Source organism: Montipora foliosa, chromosome 1 (genome assembly GCF_036669935.1).
Source record: "Montipora foliosa isolate CH-2021 chromosome 1, ASM3666993v2, whole genome shotgun sequence".
In the NCBI taxonomy this organism is placed as follows: Eukaryota; Metazoa; Cnidaria; class Anthozoa; order Scleractinia; family Acroporidae; genus Montipora; species Montipora foliosa.
The window spans coordinates 51,846,573-51,867,641 of record NC_090869.1 but is presented as its reverse complement, the minus strand read 5'-3'; the positions used below and the strand labels follow the sequence as shown (position 1 = coordinate 51,867,641).

The following is a 21,069-nucleotide window of genomic DNA, read 5'->3' as shown; positions in this document are numbered from 1 at the left end:
GGAAGGGGTTGTGTTTTTGGTTGGTGTCACCATCTTTTTGGCTGGGATGGTAGCTAGGCAACTAGACGTCATAGTGGTCCGAAGTAGGGATTAACGTGCAGTTAATTTCATAACTTACAGTTTAAGTTACCACTCAATAGCACTTAAAGAAAAATGTAATACCATCAAGGCCATGCGAAACAATCAAGCATTACTTTCAACATCTTGTGTCTTTCAACTTTGCAGTGAAATGGTTTTCCGACATGTGTGACTAGGTCAAACATTTTCATTTATTTAAATGCACGGCTCGTTTACCTGCCAACATTAAAAAATTTCGGTGAGTAGCAAACGTAACAGTTGTGTTGACGTATTGATTTTTTGAAATTTCAGCGGTTATGAGCAAAAAGCGTAATGCGGGCTCACTTCATCAAATGTTTCCCTCTCGTTTACGGCGTGTTGATCGACCATGATGCCGGACGACAAATACGGTTCATCGTAGCCGCCGGGCCGGCTTTAACTGGCTTAACAATACAGCCCATGTATCTCGCTAAGGCATCGTTTGACGTCGACAGACTTAACAGTAGCAACGAGAATGATGCCTTGAAAGGTGTAATAATTATAAGATTGTTTTGATCATTGGAAAGCCATGCCATTTTGCAAAATTTATGCAAATATATCTTTCAACGCGAAGAAAACAGTTTTCGAAGTGACTTGTACTGAATATTTACTACTTTTAATTCCGAAAAACGCCAAAAACTGTCACTCAATCTTAACTCAAACTCAACTCAAACTCAACTCAACTCGTAACTCGATGAATAGCCGATCCCTGGAAATATAAGTGCTACACGGCTGTCGTTTGTAAAAACGTATGTAACCCTAGATTGTTCGGTTTCCAAGTTCACTGTTACGTTACCTATTGTCATTAATGTGCCAACCAGAGCTCTATGGGCTGTTGAAACAAAAGATTCTTTTGTCCTGTGGTTGGCAAATTTTAAATAACAAAATATTTGTTTATAAACAGTGAAGTCTCCTATTCTTGGTTTTCACTCAAGTGATCAACAGCCATGTTTTTCAACAAAAACAAAAGAAGAAGTGAGCATAATAATAGCTTTCAATTCCCGGAGGATCGGATCGGGACACCAACAATCACGTGATCAATCTGTAGCACAACAAACTGACAACAACGGCGGCACACAAAGTTATTGCACCATTACTTATAGTCTCCTTCGCAGCCGTTTTTTGGATGTCACGCAACGCTCCCCCCAAAGAACCGGCTGCTTAAACCCGAACCACATTCCTTTCCCTTTTTCAGCCAATCACAGCCTCCCTCACATAAACCCGAGGCAGGCCCGCCAAGATCATTTTACCAATCACAGTTCGTAATTTATCTGTGAGCCTCGAAGAAAATAATGGTGTCGCTGGAGGAGGCTTTTACCTTGGCTTCTGCGAAGTTCCAAATCCCCAGTTTAAATGAGCATCAGAAGGTAGCGATTAAAGAAGTTGTCACGCAGAAGAAAGCTGTATTTGTCAACCTGCCCACGGGATTTGGAAAATCTCTTTTTTATGAAGCTCTTCCACTTACGTTCGACTATGCGGCCAAACTTCCAGGGCATATTGTTATCGTTGTCTCTCCACTTGTAAGCCTCATGGAGGATCAAGTAAAGTATTTACGGAGCATAGGAGTAAGTGCTGTCAACATAAGTAGCCAGACTGACAATGACCATTCGAGAATCGAGAATGGCCAATATTCAGTAGTTTTCGGGTCACCAGAAGCGTGGTTAATGAATGATCGTTGGAGAACCATGCTTGGGAATGTTGTCTATAAAAGCAAGCTATGTGCCGTGGCTATCGATGAAGCTCATGTTATAAAACAGTGGTAAGTTAAGAATCAGTTGTACGCTTGTTGTGGTTGCTTTTGTCACTTTTTCAGTTCATTCACCTTTCTTGTACTAGATATCAATTCTTTATGACATGCGTTTGTGCAGTTTTCATGGGATGCATGCTGTGACAAGACGTTACTGTGAATTGCTTGTGCTTGCTTTAGAGAGTTCGTATCTTGACAAATCCTTTCTTTTGCCTTTGCGAGGTCAACATCATGGTTCTCACCAAGCTTGTCCAGGGTAGCCAAAATGTGAGAATTTGAGTTTGTTAACTTCAGCTTACTGAACCTGGAGATGGTTGCCTGGACAACAAGAGAATGCCATTTTTAAATTCATATTCCTTATAAAGGGGGTAAAATGCATCTAAGGAATTACTCTCACCAGAGAATACCACCACTTAGGAGAGGGGTTTTGCTAAAAGCAGGCCCGCGGCCCAGCGGCCCGCGGCCCACGGCCCGCCACGGCCCAGCGGCCCGGCGGCCCGAAGGCCCAGCGGCCCGCGGCCCAGCGGTAAATCCACGCGCATGCACAGCTTTGCATCGGGTTTGGGCGCGCAAATGAAAGACGGTGAGTTTGAATTCGTTTACCATTTTAATGATCATTTCAATCCTTTTCGATCCTTTCTTTCGTTGCATGTTGCTAAGTGAAAAACGTTGTTATTCTCTGTTGTTTTCGTCTGTTTACAACAACAAACAGAAACAAGGATTCAAATGATTAAAATGGTAAACGAATAGGCCATTTCCGAAATCATATCCGCCTCCTGTTCAAAGCGAGTCTAAGTGCAAAGCTTTTGTGATAGTAATTAGTTCTACTTTACATGCTTTTAGCAAAACCCGAGAGGAGAGCATCACTTGGTGACGAACTTACCCAGCTTGGGTGCAAAAAGTTTTTTTTTTTAATTATCTATTTATCTGTCAAGTCTCACTCCCAGGGGTCAATGACATGATACAATGATCCTAACCACTTGCATAGATCATATGAATTAGTAGTATTTTTTTTATAGTCAAACTGGCAGCCACATCACTAAACCATTTTGCACCTACCCTAATAATAACGCCATTAATTTTATAGCGTTTCGACACACTGAAACTGGAAAGTCTGCCTTGCAAGGAAACATTGAACTTCCATCAAAACAAATAGTATGCACTATTGTATGTTTGACGAGTTGGGAAAATAACAAATATGCATATAGCAAAAGAAACTAAGCATAAAATATAAACAAAATCAATGGGCTTGCTTTTTTTCTTTCAAGTAAAAAGAAGAAGATGGACAAGTACATTGTACCCAAATGAATCAGATGTGGTAAATTGTAATGCAAACTGAAAAATTTATAGAAGCTTAAACATACCTCTATTGACTTGCTCTTGAGAAGAACACCCATCAGGCAAGCGGTCGCACTCATTTCTGCACTTTTCTGCTTCAAGAGAATCGATCCAGCCAGGGCAAGGCTTGTTGATACTAGTTGTAAGCAGAAATGAATAAAAAACTGGTGCTCTTTTACGCCACTCGTTACACACAAGCACCAAATTGAACTTTTCGAGATCTTTTTTTCCTGATTTCCTCAACAGCGAAGGATTTGACTTCGAGCATAAGCCAGTAACATCTTTCGAGACAATTTTTAACACCTGTTGAGTAACGTGTTGTCGTAATGGTTGATATTTCATTATTGCCCGTGCGATTTGAGATGGAATACCATGTGATAACGCCTTTCCTACGGGCTGATAAACTGTGGAAAGATGTTTGTTAACGATTTTACTTGGATACTTTATGGAGACTCTAACTTGACTCGAATCATAAGTACTGATATGGTTCGACGAAATTGGCGTTGATGTCAATCTTGAACCAGAACAATTCAGTTGTGAATTTTGAAAAGCACGCAGGACGAGGCTATAGGGATGACTCTGAATCGGAGATAAGCAAGAAACCAGCGGCGTTCCGCCATGATAAATTGGTGTTGCCAAAGCAGCCGCATCTCCAGAAGAAGTACAAGTGGTATCCGAGAAGCGAAGCGATTTGGATGCCTTTCCTGGAGGCGTTACCGTATTTCTCGCACCTTCCTCGACAAATAATATTTTCTCTTCGTCCGATTGTAGCAGTCGCTTTACCCTTTGTTTTTCTCTTGTGTTGAAGACCTCTTCAATTTCTCGCTTAAGCTGATTCACCTTATCTGATGCTCGTTGAAATTTTATCAAGCGCTGGTAGCATTTGTCCCTACAAACGAACAAATCGCTATTTTCTGAGTAGCGACTCACGTCCACAGATAGTGATGAACGAATGACTCCAGCAATGTCGAGTGAACTTTTTCCGAAAATGAAAATTTTGTTGTTCTTGAGAGAAGCTGATGAACAAATGAAGCACCTTGAACTGCTTTCTACCAATTTTTTGGGAGTTTCATCCATAGGGATTCTCTGTGATATCTGGAAACTTTTTCGCGCGAGAAACTGACTTCAATGACAAATTACTGATACGTGATTGGTGGATTTTGAGATTACCTCATGATCTCAAAACAAAGGGAAAGGAATGTGGTTCGGGTTTAAGCAGCCGGTTCTTTGGGGGGAGCGTTGCGTGACATCCAAAAAACGGCTGCGAAGGAGACTACATTACTTATAGCCGTTGTCAAATCTCCGATTGCACCATCATCCGATGACGTAATAGTCTCAGCTTTCTTTCTTAAAAGTCACGATTACATGTTTCAATAAGACACAAAAATATATATATTTTGTTGTAAATAAAAAGCGGACTATATTCATAAAATTTTAAGTACATTAACGTTTCAACAGCTTTTTGGCGAATAAACATCCTAAGTTGCGTGACTGGAAGTCCCACTGACTATGTGGCCGAGTGGAAGTCTGGTTCAGCTCTCGGACAAAACGAATAAATAAAATAAATAAATAAACCGTTTGCAGAGCAAGAACCGCGCTCAGCCCATGGCCGCTCGGTTAATTACAAAAAAAGACGTGTGTGTCCGGTGTTAACCACAAACTATCTAAAAAATCAAGCATATGTCAACGGAGTGCAAAACAATCCTAAAGGGAATGCTTTAATGTTATTATTAAACTACAGTCAATGATTGACAGGTAAATGTTGACCCGTTGCTAAGGAAGTCCTAAAGTGGACTTCTACCTTTGACAGCAATTACTACAATACTGCAAAAAATACTTTAAGTCAACTCAGCCTTTGGCAACCGCCATTAGAAGTTGAATACATTGTGTCTTTCCAAGCAGACACGTGAGGTAAGTGGAATGATCTCAGTTGTATGATCGGTGAAAGGCTTGTTCTTAAAATATAATACGCTAGCGTGAAGTCTAGAAGCAACTAACCATGTTTGATTCAATCTCTCTTGTGGTATTTATTAGCTGAAACCCTTTTGCCCCTCGGTCCAAAAAAAATACTAAACCCAACCTGTTTCACTATGACATACTTAACTACCCTGCAGAGGAATAACTCCTAAATGTATTACAGTAAAAGTAATGTCGATAGTAACACTTCTCACATTATTGGCTTTATGCAGAGATTACTGGTGATTTAAGTAGCCGCAGGGCTTTCCAGCTTTATAATGGATAAAAAACTAAACCCAAACACTGAACATTAACTGGGACTTGTAATCGAAAACGTATTGAACGACAAGATATTACAATCTCTTTAATTCTGCTGTATTTTTCACATTATTCCAAAACAATTTAGGCTAACGTGACAGTACCTGATAATTTGTCAAACTCAATGAATTTTGTCATACGCAACGGACACACTTTACTTTCACTCCTAAACGTTCCATTGACGAACGGTGATTTGATCGAAAGGGCAAATTTTCCGGCGAAGCCAGATTCATACTCCAGCTACAAAAATCTTACTTCCCGAATAAACCTTAGATGTTTTACTGCGTTATTTAGCGAGACATGTTTAGACCAAAGGTCTTACAATAACACTATGTCCACGTCACGTTAATGAGTTATTTCTAAAAACGTCATTCCAACGATCCATGTTTTTTCCTCTTAACTGAGTTGTTTGCTTTTGTTTTTGATCTTTCAAACCATTTTCAGCCAAATTAATTGCAGACAAAGAAAATTATTCTTATTGATTGTCTTTTGTTTACCATCACAGTTTTTCTTAGTACCCTTAAGTAATGCACAAGACAATGGAAACCCTAACCCTCGGTCCCGGGAAGTCTGCATCTGAAAACATGAAAATGGGCTCAATGCCTTCGAACATAATTTTTTCCCGTGAGGTTTTTGGATGGTGGGGCCGGACGGACACTGCTTGTCTCGGTGGAAAATGTTCTAAATAGGAGAAAAACCAAGGGCTTACTTGTAATGACATTGACTTCCTGGGAAAAGGGCGAACTTCACACTACTTGGGAAGTAGAAATGTGGGTTAAATACGTAAGTTAGCGGAAAGTGTGATGAGGAGCTCTTAAAACTGCTCTTAAGAGAAAAGAGAGATCAGAGAATGAGTCGTAAGGTAAATCACCATCATTGGACCTCAAACAATCATGGTATGTGGGGGTTATATTTTATATGATGGACACGCATTCGGAGAAAAGATTGCCGGGAAGCTGTGGTTGACAATAATAATTATCCTTTTACGAACAGGACCTCTTGAAAAGAGTTTTATGTATTAATGTAGACCTTTTGCCGCTTTTTTCCGACTATGTACAAACTTCTTTTGTGACGCCAACAAAATTCATCAAAGTGAGGCTTGATGTGTTCAAATATTAGCGCGCGAAAGAGCCTTCAAGACTATTTCCCATTGAGAAAAATGGCTTCAGCTCAAGAATTTTGGCATAAAAATTTAGTAAAATTTCCAACATGTCATCAATCATTTGTAGAAAAGTTCGCAAAGGATAATCTCCCCATAAAACCCACGCTTACAAGGGGATAAAAATTCTTCCACAAAGTATTTGGGGACTGTGCAATGATTTCCTGGAGAGGGGAGGGGGGTGGGCTGGGAAATTGGTGAAATATGCCTCAAAACTAAGTCTTAATTTCGCCCCCCCCCCCCCCCCCCCTCACACAAAAATAATATTAAGGCTACCCCCCCCCCCCCCCCCTCCCCTTTCTCGCCTTCCATTGATTCCCTCATACCTAGTTTAGTTGTTGGATTTCTTCCTCCGGTACAAACATCAGTTCAAATGACTCTTCGACGTATGTTGAAGAGTCATTTGAAGAGGCATCAGAATCTTGTGTCGTCTTCGTATGAAGTGGGAGATTCCTCATGGTCTACAGCAACTCTGGCACTAAGGTTCCCGCGTGCGTGGGTGAGAACTCGATCAATCAAATCAGCCTTGCTTCCACTTATCTTAAGACCTTTTTGCTTTAGATACATTTTCAGCTGCATGTTGGTAAGCGCTTTAAATCTTTTTTAATTGTCCAAGAAATAAGCGGAAGAGTGTACCTTTGTATTTACCATATTTTAATATGAGATCTTTTAAAGAAGCTTTGTTGGAGAAACTGACAATACTATTCAGTAATTCCTGTCTGGTTGAGCTTTTTTTTAAGGCTCAACGGTTGTGTTCTGTAGTTGCGCTGCAGCTCAAGCATGCGCTGCAGCATGTTATTGGATTATTGTATTTAATATCACATTATCGATCAGTTATTTGGATTGAAGAGCGTACCGCCGATCATCTCTATAACATCAAAACCGCAGGTAAGTCATTTAAAAGTTTCGTGTGACACGGTCAATATAATATGAGGCTTCCTTTGCGAGGATTTTTGGCGGTGTATGAGCCAATATACAACTTTTCAATGGTCGTTTTCTCCCTAGATCTAGCACATTCCTACGGCGCAGTTTTACTCACAACACTTTGGAAGGTAGACTTACAGGGTTGGCTTTGTCTTAAACCCTTCTGTCCCACGTCTTGGTTACAGTCCAGACACAAGGGTTTATGACTCTACTGAAAGCCACCTTTGGGGGTCTCCTTGAGATTAAGTGTTCCATGGCAGACCACTTGTCAAGGAGGGAAAGGGGGGGGGGGGGGAAGGGGGGATAGAAAAAAGTCCTGGGACCGAGAAACGATGTTCTCACAATTTGCAAAGCGCTGATTTTGGTCGGCGGCGTATTTTGAGCTACCCTGGATTCCAGAGGTTATTTTCTCGCTATGAAAATAGCGACAAAAGAGGGAGTCTCGGAGCGGCGACAAAAACCTCTGGAACAGGCTATTAACCCTTCTGAACATGCCGCCCCAATCACGTTGCGCTTTCCACTTCCAGAGTCAAGTTTTGACCCTGGAGATTTCATTGGTCGATCTACAAACCGTTTTTATAAGGATTGCCATTGGTTGAGTCGAGGGGGACGATCAAACCGGTTTTTCACTGGTGTAATACAAGAATGAACGTGACAGTAGCGATCGTGACAAGATAATCACTAATTCATTGCTCTTGGGTGGCCTTAAAGGGACGTAATCGAACAAGCACGCTTAGATTTTGTTTGGGAATTTGGCGAAGGTACCGGTGTGAGCTTCTGACATCTTTACACCTCAATGCCTCGAGTCATACTGAAACTGCTTTACGGACTCCACGTAAAGTTCTTTAAATTTTTTCAGTTCTAATTCCAGGACTTGAATGCAATTTTCTTATTTCTCCAATTCACGTTTGCATTTGTAACAATATTTATTATTCGCAGCAGTTAATCAACATGTCCCCCCGACTAAACTCAGACGCCATTCTAGATCTCCGTGGATTGATAATGGTGTAATGAAGCTGGTTAGAAAAAAGAAATCCCTTTGAAAGCGCTTAAAGATGATAATTCGAGTGCCGATCTGTTTTCAAGATTTAAGCTGTTAAGGAAGCAAACAAAGAGGTTGATCTCTTTGAAATATTCTGTCCACCTGAAGTCATTATCAAAACAGCTAATGAAAAATCCAAAGAAGTTCTGGTCCTTTCACTCTTTGAAATCAAAGATTAGGCGGATACCACCAGTTGTCACGTATAAGCTTAAGTCTGCTAGTGATCCAGCACAGAAGGCATCACTATTTAATGAATGCTAATTATTTGAGAACTGACATGGTATATTTTAGTAGATCTATTTTATCCTTGTATATTTTTCATGTTTAATATTTGGATCTTTTTTTTCTGTTATTTTGTACTTTTTAATAGCTGGGTGGTCTGTCTGAGTATGAGGTATTTGACTCTTTTACGGACCGGGCTATCCTTATGGCATTTTTTGTGTGTGTGTGTGTGTGTTTGTATTTTGTAAGTTGCCATTAAATTGTAATAAATGAAAGAACCACTCCAATTATGTCTCTAAAGGATGACCAAATACAGCAACATTGTAACAAAAAATAGGTTAACAGACGTAGTGCACTGAAAAGTGACACAAGTAACAGAAACTATTTTCATTAACTTCCAGTATTGATGCTGTCATAGGCTTACGGGGAGGGCCCCAGTTTTGAAATTTTCGGGAAAAAGCACTTGAGATAATTTTTTTTTTTATGGAGTCCGGCTTCTACAACACGACCAAACGGTCCCTCTTGAAAAGTTTCCATGTCTCTGCTGCCAATCTGGATCACTAGCATTTGCTGGAGTTCGCGCCAAACGTCATTACCGCTAATTCTCAGAAGGCAGGAGAACGCGTACGTTTTATGAAATCGCTGCTGTTCACATCGGAAGTTAAGTTTAGTTGAGGCCTTCGTGGTCTTCGTAGAGTCAAAGTAAACGTTGTTAGCGGTACGATCAGGAAGAAAGGAATTCAGGATCAAGAACTAAAGGCCATGCCGGATGTACAAGACGAAAGGTACTGTCGAAGCATTTTCTCGGCTTCTACAAAAGCCTGCCGATAAATATTTGAATAAAATGCTGGAGATAATCTCTTTGGTTTTTGCCCGAGTGCTTTTAAGTATTGATCCGTGTAAGGTGGATAGCAATTTCCTTTGTTATGCGGCAACGGGGCTTTCCCCACATAGGAATGTTATCATTTTTACACAGAGAATGCATAAACCTACAGGAAAGCCGTTAACGCAATAAAATTCATTTACAGCCCACTTTGAAAGGTTGTTTTTTTGTGTTAAAAGATTTTGACCAATCACAAGAGTTGAAAACAAAAGCCAAGAAACGTTTACAATTTTACATGTTCCCCACATTCGATTTCTGTGGAATTCATTTAAACTGAGACCAGATGAAAGATGGAAGATGGTTGGAAAGTAAGGATGAATATAATACTGCTTTTATAAAGTTTTGTTAACTTTTGCTGTTTAAGCCAATCAGAAGTAAGTACAGACAATAGAAAAGTTATCACCTTTTTGCATACCAATTGAATTCCAACATGTTCGTTGCCGTTGTTGCTATCGTTCTTATCTGGACCGTTTCTTAATTTTTTTCTTAGGTGTAATTTTACACGGGTTTATCTAAAGCTTTAAACCTGCTCGAACTGTCCATCATTGTCACAACGGGTGTAAAATTGTGGAAAATTCTCCAAATTTGCACGAATAAAAATTGAAGGCGACAACGTGAGCGCGTTGCACATTTCACAGTGGAGGTGAGAATTGTAAACCCTATTGTTTTCTTGTAATGTAAGTGCGTTTATGTCTCAATTTCAATGCATCTCACACATATTCAGAAAGTGCACAACAAGCTTTTACAAAATTCTTAAGTTAGGTGTTAATAGACCCAATAGTAAGCGAGATACAGCCATTTGAAAACGTCTAAAGCCCGGTTTACACCACAGAACATTTTTGGCATCGTTCGTGTGAAATTGGCACGGGTGCCAAAAAAGAGCTCAGCAAACTTTGTTTACACTAAACCGTGTTTACCGTACCAAAAATACCGTACCAAAATTTTTGGGCCCACGTAACTTCTGTTGGAGACATGACCAGTTCAGCTATAATCAAGAACGTCCGCGTGATTTTGGTGGGGAATGAGCCGCCATCTTGAAATGTGCGCAAAAAAAACCACTAGCCTATATGAATTAAAGCTCAACCTTGGCGCGTTAAAGTGTTTACACTACTTGTTCTATCCGAACCGTGCCGCTTTTCTCAGCACCCGTACCATTTTCACCCGTGCTCGGACTACCTCACCGAAGGTCCCAGCCCGGGTAAAAATTTTGGTTCGGCACGGATGAATTTGGTACGGACAGGTTGTATACACTGCAAATTTTATCCGAGCCGAACCTTTATTTTTGGAACCTGTGCCAATTTCACCCGAGCCGAGCCAAAAATTTTTTGTAGTGTAAACCGGGCTTAAATTTGTAAAGAAATGTAATAAAAGAATTACCAATATCCCAACGGATTGCAGCCAACCATCTCTTCCTGAAATTGCCATTCGAAGGAAACATGTGAAAGGTCATGCCTGTATCTTTACTTTTGTTGTCATGGCATAAAGATACGCAACAATGCGCTCTGTTTGGCGTAATGGTGGGTTTGCCTAAAACCAGGACTCCGGAATAAGAAATCCAGAATCCGATATATGAACTTGAAACAAAGTCACTTAGCTTACACTAACTTGGGAAAGGAAACAAAACGACATGATACAGAAACAATCCTAAACATTCATTAAAGCTAACGTTAGGCCTAAACAAACCGTTACCAATGCTAGCATTAGCTATAGGCCTAAAAACCTTTTGTTTAGCCTAATTAGGCCTAAGGTTAGCTTTAACGAATGTTTAGGATTCTTTCTTTCGTTTCGTTTCGCAAATTAGTGTAAACCTTTGGTTGAATTTCTCATATCGGATTCTGGATTTCTTATTCCGGATTTCGGATTCCGTATTCCGGATTGCGAATTCCGGATTCCGAGTTTTAAGCAAACCCCATAATGGAGACTACAACCCAAGCCTCGCTTTGGCGCTACAATTTGTGACGTTGAATTCAAAATGGCGGCTTGTGATAAAAGCGATTCCACTTCTGTATAGTGCAGTGTTTTCACGTGACGTCACGGCGGCCACGTTCGTGTACCCAACTAATCCTCCAGGAATTGAGCTATATTATCGTACAAACGTTTTCTTTAGCTTAGTGTAAAAACTCTTATCAAATCGACGTAATTGCTGTCGCAGTAAGTGGGCCAAAGGCAGCTTTCTAATCGAGAGAAGGACACATTGTTCTTCGAAACGCATGGAACTGTGGTCGCGGTAAGATCAAATGCCCAAGGAATTATGGTTATGCGGGAATGGAGGAATTAAGATGCTCGGTCTCACCTTGTGTATTAATCGTTACACAGTTTGAAAATTAAAACAGAAGCTTGCAGCCGCGTTCTCAATAGACCCTATACCTCCGGCCAGTTAGGAATCTTAACAGTACTCGTGTTGTTGAATGTTCTGTTCTGTCGTGATTGTGTTTCATTTGCCCTGAAAATCCCCTATGCAGAGTGGTTAATTAAGTATGTTTGTATGCATGTATAATTTATAACAACAGCACTTCGCGCTGGGTGTGACAAAGAAGTTGAAGTGAACTCGGAGATGGTGAACATTTTCGTTGCCAATGATACTCGATTTCCTTATATTTTCGTCCAGCTCTCTGGGTTTCGTCTTTTCCTATAGTAGCCACATGTCATCATCATCATCATCATAATAATAATAATAATAATAATAATAATAATAATAATAGCAATTATTATTGTTATTATTATTATTATCATCATTATTTTATTTAACAAATTGATGTCAGTTTTTCATGCGTCTGTCCTGTTGTTGATCATGAATGTCGTCATAACATTGTCCAAGTAGACTACTTTCAATAACAGGACAGACGAATGAAAAACTGACATCTATTCGTTTTTTACAATAACTAAAAGGCAGAGCGGTCAAAATTAAGTCAAATGCGAGACAAAAATCGAGAAACTTCAATTTTGTTCAATCTGACGCGACCAAATTCATAACTTGCCTCGCTCCCTCATTGGCTAATGGAAAAAACGGAGACTTTCTATTGGTTAAAAAGTGACAGATCGACGTTTCACAAAATCTTGCATAAATTATAACTCTTTGAAACGCATAAATTATAATTTTATGTGTCTGTCCGCATATTGACAATAAAAATTAGCCAATGAGCGCGCGAGAATTTTGCAGTCATCGTAAAAAATGGAATTTCTGACGTTCAGTCAGAAATTGCTATTCTGACGACACGATGTAGAGGCTCGGGTATTGTCTTGGGATTCTGGGGACTATTTAAAGGTCTTGGTGGGAAATGTTAATCATTCTACGTCAGTCAGTCTTAGGTTCACTTGCTTTAATTTTATATCATATATTTTATGGTTTACTCTGTTTACCTCTTCCCCGAGGTCTGGTGCCACAGCATTAGATGGGGAATACGTTTCCACAGATTTTTTGGCCACATCTAAACGGTGGTTTTTTGTATCTGAAGTGGCACACCTTTTTCGCTTTTCATGCCTATTATGTCTACGTCTATACTTGTAAAGACTGTATAACGATATTTATATGTAGTGTGCTCTCGATGACTGACTGGCTCATCCTAAATAAACTATTTCACATTGAATGTCTCGGGTTTAGTGTAGGCAGAATCTTATGTTGCGCTTTTTCTATAAGTTACAGTTAAATGAATTCTACAAATTACAAATTGAAATTTTAAAACTACGAATGGATCTTAAAAATTAAGACCTTAAATCCTAAAATATGATGTCACAGTTGAAATTACAATAAAATATTAACAAGGGGCTTTAGAGAATAAAAATAAGTCAACTAAACGCTTACAAGTGTTAACGTTCCTAGCTAGCCTTACCGACAAAAGAAAGCTGTTCTACAAGACGTCTGGGACTGCAACCACAAACGCGCGATCACGCGTAGTTTTTTTTTTCGTTCTGAACCGCAGACTAGCTAGCAATATACCATTGTCGATTGATAGTGTGAGGCCGGTAAGATTGAAACTAGATTCATACGATAGCGTGCTAGGAGCTAAACCCTGAAGTATCTTCATTGTAATAAGAAAAAACTTTAAATCTATAGTCACACGCACTGGTATCCAATGAAGTTCCCGCAGCAAGGGGGTAATATGTAATACTCAGGCGCGCAGTAAACTAATCGTGCACTTGTATTCATAACTCTTTGAAGTTTCCTAACTGGATACTCCGAAATACCATATAATAAGCTATAACAATAGTCCAGCCTACTTGTAATGAAAGCGTGGACAAGCCTTTTAGTGGATTCACGTGCACACGAAACAAGTACTTTCTAATATGCCGGATATTGTACAGGCAATAAAAAGCACTACTACAAACCTTAGTTTCATGAGTGGACATGTCCAGATGAGAATCAAACCAAGCGCCCAAGTTGCGCACTGAAGAGATGGGAGTTACCTCGGCTTGATCAACCTTAATCTTGTCAACAGACACCTCCTCATCCCCTCTCAGGGGGGCTATTTACGTTGTATCGTATCCTCAGACACAATGCGTAGGTGTTTTGACCACAGCTTACCCTTTTAAATCAAACAAATCCATCGTCGTTACTTATGATTCAGAGTCTACTGAAGGACAAAAGTATATAATTTCAATCGGTCACATGAATAATAGTCATGACTCGGCGCTTATTAAAACCATCTCAAGAAGTAGTTGCTCGTTTTGTAACGTCCCTGCTACGCACGAACCGTAGTTAAATTACCGTAACCATACTTCAACATCTCCCTTCCCCTCGGCATCATTTCTACTATTTCGTTAAAGGTAAAGGTAAAGTCTCTGTTAGGAGTCTAGGAAGGCCAATCAGGCCGGCGCTTATCTCCGGTTTCCGTAGCATGAAGCGACTCGGAGTGTTTATACTCCCCCCTGGATGTGATGCTAGTCCATCGCAGCATTATGGCGGTACCCATGAGCACCGTGAGAGTAAAGTGTCTCTGCCTAAGAACACAACACAATGTCCCGAGCCAGGCCCCGAACCCCGGACCACTCGATCCGGAGTCGCGAGCACTAACCATGAGGCCACCGCGCCTCCCACACTATTTAGGTAAACTAGTTTATAATTACAGGCTATTTAAAAGAGCTCACAACAGTCTTTCTTTTAAGGACGAGGCAAAATGCCGAATGTTTGTGATTATAATCTCATCAGTGTTACTTGTCATATTAAGAATATAAGAGAGTACTTCAACTCTGGCTCTCTTTGAAAAGAGGTCAGTGAAGTTAACCTTTCATATTCTTTTAGTTTTTATACCTCATACTATTAGCGAGGAAACAATTGTTTTAAATATATTAAAGCGACCTCTTTAAGTTACAGCACATTAACTTTGAAAATTGTTTCCAACAAGGACTGATTGAAAGCTGAGCATCGCTGAACATGGCGACTGGTCCGGAATACACCGAGGAACAGCTGAATTACTTCAGGATCTGCTTCATCACCACAAACGTAATACCTGAGGGTCTTCGGACAATCTTTAAACAACAGTGGGACAATCGCTACAAGACGACACTGGGAGAATGGAAAGACAACCCCCAGAATGGACTGAACTTCAAAAACCAGGAGTTGCCACGAACCCAAGCAAGAAATAAAAAGCTTTTAGCAACCATAGTTAATGGAAACAGAGCGGAATGGGACTGCACCATGCTCTTTTACGCTATCCTTTACTCCGATTGTATCGGGAGCACTCTAAACGCCACGATTGAATCAAACGTGGATGCTCTAAGAATTTTTCGTAATCAAGACTTCGCTCATTTGCCACAGGGCCAGCTCACAAAGCTAGAGTTCCAAAATGCCATAGGAAAAGTCTCGGCGGCATTTCTGGCCCTTGGCCTGTCCGATGTGGACATTAAGGACATTAGAAATCAAACGAGTTTTCCAACAAACGAGTTGACCAAAGTACTCCAACAAGTTAAAGATCTGGAAGACGAACTAAAAGAAACAGAACAGAATCGAAAAGTCCTTCAAGAACAGTTGCAGAGTGAGGCTCCTCCATTTTGCGTTCTCCCTCCCAAGCCATCGCACGAAATTGCTGGACGAGATTGTGAGGTGGAAGAAATAGCTCAAAAGGTAAAGCGACTAAAGGAAGCCAACGAAAACCATTTGAGTTACCTGTACATCTCAGGAAACTCGGGAAGCGGCAAATCTCAGTTGAGCGCTCTGGTTGCGGAGAAATGGTTTGAGGAAGAAACAAAGGTCGCAAATGTGAAGGCATTAGTAATGACTCTAAATGCACAAAACCTTGATTCTTTGTTCGAGTCTTATGTTTCTTTTGCTCGAAATCTTAAATGTCCGGAAGATGCAGTGTTGCAGAATCTTAAAAATAAAGATATGGAAACAAAGGAGAAGATAGCAAACATGAAGTCCTTAGTTAGTACCAAAGTGGAGCTTTACTCTTCTTGGCTGTTGATAGTGGACAACGTCGTGAGTTTACATGAAATAAGTTGTCATTTGCCAGAAAGGGGAAGTACGAAATGGCGTAACGGTCAAGTGTTAATAACATCCCAAGACACCGCTGCTATACCTTCAGAAACGTCTTTCATTCGTCACATATCTGTGAGCAATGGCATGAGGTTATATGACGCGATTTCTTTATTAACCTCCATATCTGGCATCGATGACGATGACACCGCAAAAGAAGTTGTGCAGGCATTAGATTATCAACCCCTTGCCTTAGCAAGCGCCGCCACGTTTGTCCAACAAGTACGAGAAACCAAATCATCCTCTAACTTTGGCTGGAAAGATTATCTACAGAAGCTTTCTAAAGGTCAGCGCGCTAACACTGAGGCCTTCCTTGCCAAATCAAATCCAAGCTATCCAAACTCCATGACCGCCGCGATTTCATTGGCCGTTGACCGTGTGATGTCATCTGATAAGGTTTTAAATCACGCATTCCATTTCATTTCTCTCTGCGCTCAGCAACCATTAAACCTGGAACTTTTGATCAACTACGTTCTGAATTTCCAGAACAAAAACGATAGTAGCGCAGCAAACGAACTTGATGATGCAGATATTGTTGGTTTGAGGATTCGAAAAAGCTCACTGTTTTTACTTGAAGAAGACGGCAGTGACGCCTTCGTTCGCGTTCATCAGATTGTGAGAGATGTTATCCAAAGAAAAATTGCTGAGGAATATTTGGAAACTGAGAACTTTAAAGTTTTTGATGGGGTTATTACGTCTTTTTACCAATTTGCAGTTGATAACAGCCTCCTTAGTTTAGATTCTGTCACTAAAAGCTTGCACTTAATACCGCATTTAAGATGCCTAATGACGGAAATTGTAAATGCTATGGATGCAGGAGACATATCTAAGCTTGGGAAAAGTAATAATTTAAGCGTGAAATATTATCCACATTATTTTATCAATTTGGGAAATATCTGTCTTTTTCATTGTGATTATGGTACAGCCAAAACATTTGGCATTCAGGCTCTTAATTTGAGTAACCATAACGATGTTTTTGAAGGAGAGGTCGAGAAAGCCATTGACCAGCCTGGTTCTCAAAGTGTCGATGTCGCAACATGTTTTGACTATTTGGGTGTTGTACTAAGAAACCAGGGTGACTTTTCTGAAGCAAAAGATTATCATGAGCGTTCTCTTGCTATTCGCGAAAGAAAGCTTGGTTCTCAGCATATCGATGTCGCAACACCTTTAAACAATTTGGGTAATGTACTTTCTGCTCAAGGCGGCCTGGAACAAGCAAAAGATTATCATGAGCGTGCTCTTGCTATTCGCGAAGGAGAGCTTGGTTCTCAGCATATCGATGTCGCAACACCTTTAAACAATTTGGGTAATGTACTTTCTGCTCAAGGCGACCTGGAACAAGCAAAAGATTATCATGAGCGTGCTCTTGCTATTCGCGAAGAAAAGCTTGGTTCTCAGCATATCGATGTCGCAACAACTTTAAACAATTTGGGTTGTGTACTTTCTGATCAAGGCGACCTGGAACAAGCAAAAGATTATCATGAGCGTGCTCTTGCTATTCGCGAAGAAAAGCTTGGTTCTCAGCATATCCATGTTGCAACAACTTTAAACAATTTGGGTAATGTACTTTTTGATCAAGGCGACCTGGAACAAGCAAAAGATTATCATGAACGTGCTCTTGCTATTCGCGAAGAAAAGCTTGGTTCTCAGCATATCGATGTCGCAACACCTTTAAACAATTTGGGTTGTGTACTTTCTGCTCAAGGCGACCTGGAACAAGCAAAAGATTATCATGAGCGTGCTCTTGCTATTCGCGAAGAAAAGCTTGGTTCTCAGCATATCGATGTTGCAACAACTTTAAACAATTTGGGTTGTGTACTTCGTGCCCAAGGCGACCTGGAACAAGCAAAAGATTATCACGAGCGTGCTCTTGCTATTCGCGAAGATAAGCTTGGTTCTCAGCATATCGTTGTCGCAACAACTTTAAACGATTTGGGTTGTGTACTTCGTGCCCAAGGCGACCTGGAACAAGCAAAAGATTATCATGAGCGTGCTCTTGCTATTCGCGAAGAAAAGCTTGGTTCTCAGCATATCGATGTCGCAACAACTTTTAACAATTTGGGTTGTGTACTTTCTGATCAAGGCGACCTGGAACAAGCAAAAGATTATCATGAGCGTGCTCTTGCTATTCGCGAAGAAAAGCTTGGTTCTCAGCATATCCATGTTGCAACAACTTTAAACAATTTGGGTAATGTACTTTTTGATCAAGGCGACCTGGAACAAGCAAAAGATTATCATGAGCGTTCTCTTGCTATTCGCGAAGAAAAGCTTGGTTCTCAGCATATCGATGTCGCAACAACTTTAAACAATTTGGGTTGTGTACTTCGTGTCCAAGGCGACCTGGAACAAGCAAAAGATTATCATGAGCGTGCTCTTGCTATTCGCGAAGAAAAGCTTGGTTCTCAGCATATCGTTGTCGCAACAACTTTAAACGATTTGGGTTGTGTACTTCGTGCCCAAGGCGACCTGGAACAAGCAAAAGATTATCATGAGCGTGCTCTTTCTATTCGCGAAGAAAAGCTTGTTTCTCAGCATATCGATGTCGCAACAACTTTTAACAATTTGGGTTGTGTACTTTCTGATCAAGGCGACCTGGAACAAGCAAAAGATTATCATGAGCGTGCTCTTGCCATTCGCGAAGAAAAGCTTGGTTCTCAGCATATCGATGTTGCAACAACTTTAAACAATTTGGGTTGTGTACTTCGTGCCCAAGGCGACCTGGAACAAGCAAAAGATTATCATGAGCGTGCTCTTGCTATTCGCGAAGAAAAGCTTGGTTCGCAGCATATCGTTGTCGCAACAACTTTAAACGATTTGGGTTGTGTACTTCGTGCCCAAGGCGACCTGGAACAAGCAAAAGATTATCATGAGCGTGCTCTTGCTATTCGCGAAGAAAAACTTGGTTCTCAGCATATCGATTTCGCAACAACTTTAAACAATTTGGGTTGTCTACTTTCTGATCAAGGCGACCTGGAACAAGCAAAAGATTATCATGAGCGTGCTCTTGCTATTCGCGAAGAAAAGCTTGGTTCTCAGCATATCCATGTTGCAACAACTTTAAACAATTTGGGTAATGTACTTTTTGATCAAGGCGACCTGGAACAAGCAAAAGATTATCATGAGCGTTCTCTTGCTATTCGCGAAGAAAAGCTTGGTTCTCAGCATATCGATGTCGCAACAATTTTAAACAATTTGGGTTGTGTACTTCGTGCCCAAGGCGACCTGGAACAAGCAAAAGATTATCATGAGCGTGCTCTTGCTATTCGCGAAGAAAAGCTTGGTTCTCAGCATATCGTTGTCGCAACAACTTTAAACGATTTGGGTTGTGTACTTCGTGCCCAAGGCGACCTGGAACAAGCAAAAGATTATCATGAGCGTGCTCTTGCTATTCGCGAAGAAAAGCTTGGTTCTCAGCATATCGATGTCGCAACAACTTTAAACAATTTGGGTTGTGTACTTTCTGATCAAGGCGACCTGGAACAAGCAAAAGATTATCATGAGCGTGCTCTTGCTATTCGCGAAGAGAAGCTTGGTTCTCAGCATATCGATGTCGCAACAACTTTTAACAATTTGGGTTGTGTACCTCGTGCCCAAGGCGACCTGGAACAAGCAAAAGATTATCATGAGCGTGCTCTTGCTATTCGCGAAGAAAAGCTTGGTTCTCAGCATATCGTTGTCGCAACAACTTTAAACGATTTGGGTAATGTACTTCATCACCAAGGTGACCTGGAACGAGCAAAAGATTATCATGAGCGTGCTCTTGCTATTCTCGAAAAAAGGCTTGGTTCTCAGCAGATCGATGTCGCAACAACTTTAAACAATTTGGGTTGTGTACTTCGTGCCCAAGGTGACCTGGAAAAAGCAAGAGAGTATCATGAGCGTGCTCTTGCTATTCGCGAAGTAAAGGTTCGTTCTCAGCATTGTTGCAATGTTTTATGACTGGATTTATTACTGTACGCTACATCCAAGATGACCTGAGACAAGAAAAAGAGTATTTTGATGTCGTATTCACCATCTTTTATAAAGGCTTCTTTTATTTGCGTCAAGGAATTGATAATACTTAGAAATTGCCAATTCCTAGGACCAAACCATGCCTAATCGCAAGCAAAATGTGTAGTACATCACAAAGGCAGTTAATCCTAAATTACTGGAGAGCTGGAGGAGGGACGGCTGTACATGATGAATCTTTTTTTTTTTTTTTCATTCCAACCAAGTGACAGATACAATTCGATCGTTAGTTTGATAATAAAGAATATCTACATTAATAAACCTTAATCGAGCCATCGTAAATTCTGGACAGTTTGCATGGACGAAAAATTGTATGGCAAATGAAATGAAAGCGTGATATTTCGTAGAGTAATAAATACGTTCCAAATTACAAGATGGTCACTTTTTAATTTAGAAACAGAATCAATATTGATTGGAGCGACAGTAACTGTATTGGGGTTTGCAGAAGCATATCATTTTAACGTGATTTTTTAGTTTTTGTTGCTGTCTTCCCAAAGTTCTGCTATGAACTCCACAAAAAGGTGGATTTGTAATGTCTTTTATAGTGAAGTAATGCGAAAATGACTGTTTAATTGATGAGGTTGCATGTCGTTTTTTGTTGTAGCAGTGAAACATTACAGCTGATTATCATATTGTAACTTTTAAGTTGAATTTATGATTCAACACCGTTTGTTTCTATTGGTCACCACCATTGATAAGTGTTCTTAGAGCTGACTAACAGAATAACGGGCTCTAGTGAGAAGACCTGAATTCTACTAATACTTTTAATGACTTTTCCGTCCTATTTTTCAAGAGTGGGTAGCCATCTTAGACTTACTGCAATTTTCATAATTCTGCGGAATCTTACCTTCAAGCGCGTATTCGCGTACCCGGAGATCTGGGTACGAGATCATCAAGCGCCAAA

At 40.4% G+C, this 21,069-nt stretch overlaps 2 protein-coding genes across 2 annotated transcripts; both read left to right on the top strand.

The window, feature by feature from the left end:
• Nucleotides 1-1,388: 1,388 nt before the first annotated feature.
• LOC137978905 (ATP-dependent DNA helicase RecQ-like) lies at nucleotides 1,389-1,859 on the top strand. Its single transcript, XM_068826027.1, has one exon. It carries the CDS (start codon nucleotides 1,389-1,391, stop codon nucleotides 1,857-1,859), a length of 471 nt encoding a protein of 156 aa, XP_068682128.1.
• A 3,127-nt stretch (nucleotides 1,860-4,986) lies between these two features.
• On the top strand, nucleotides 4,987-20,529 carry LOC138000787 (tetratricopeptide repeat protein 28-like). Its single transcript, XM_068847431.1, has 2 exons — nucleotides 4,987-5,092; nucleotides 15,028-20,529. Exon 2 carries the CDS (start codon nucleotides 15,057-15,059, stop codon nucleotides 20,094-20,096), a length of 5,040 nt encoding a protein of 1,679 aa, XP_068703532.1. The 5' UTR covers nucleotides 4,987-5,092; nucleotides 15,028-15,056; the 3' UTR covers nucleotides 20,097-20,529.
• Nucleotides 20,530-21,069: the final 540 nt, after the last annotated feature.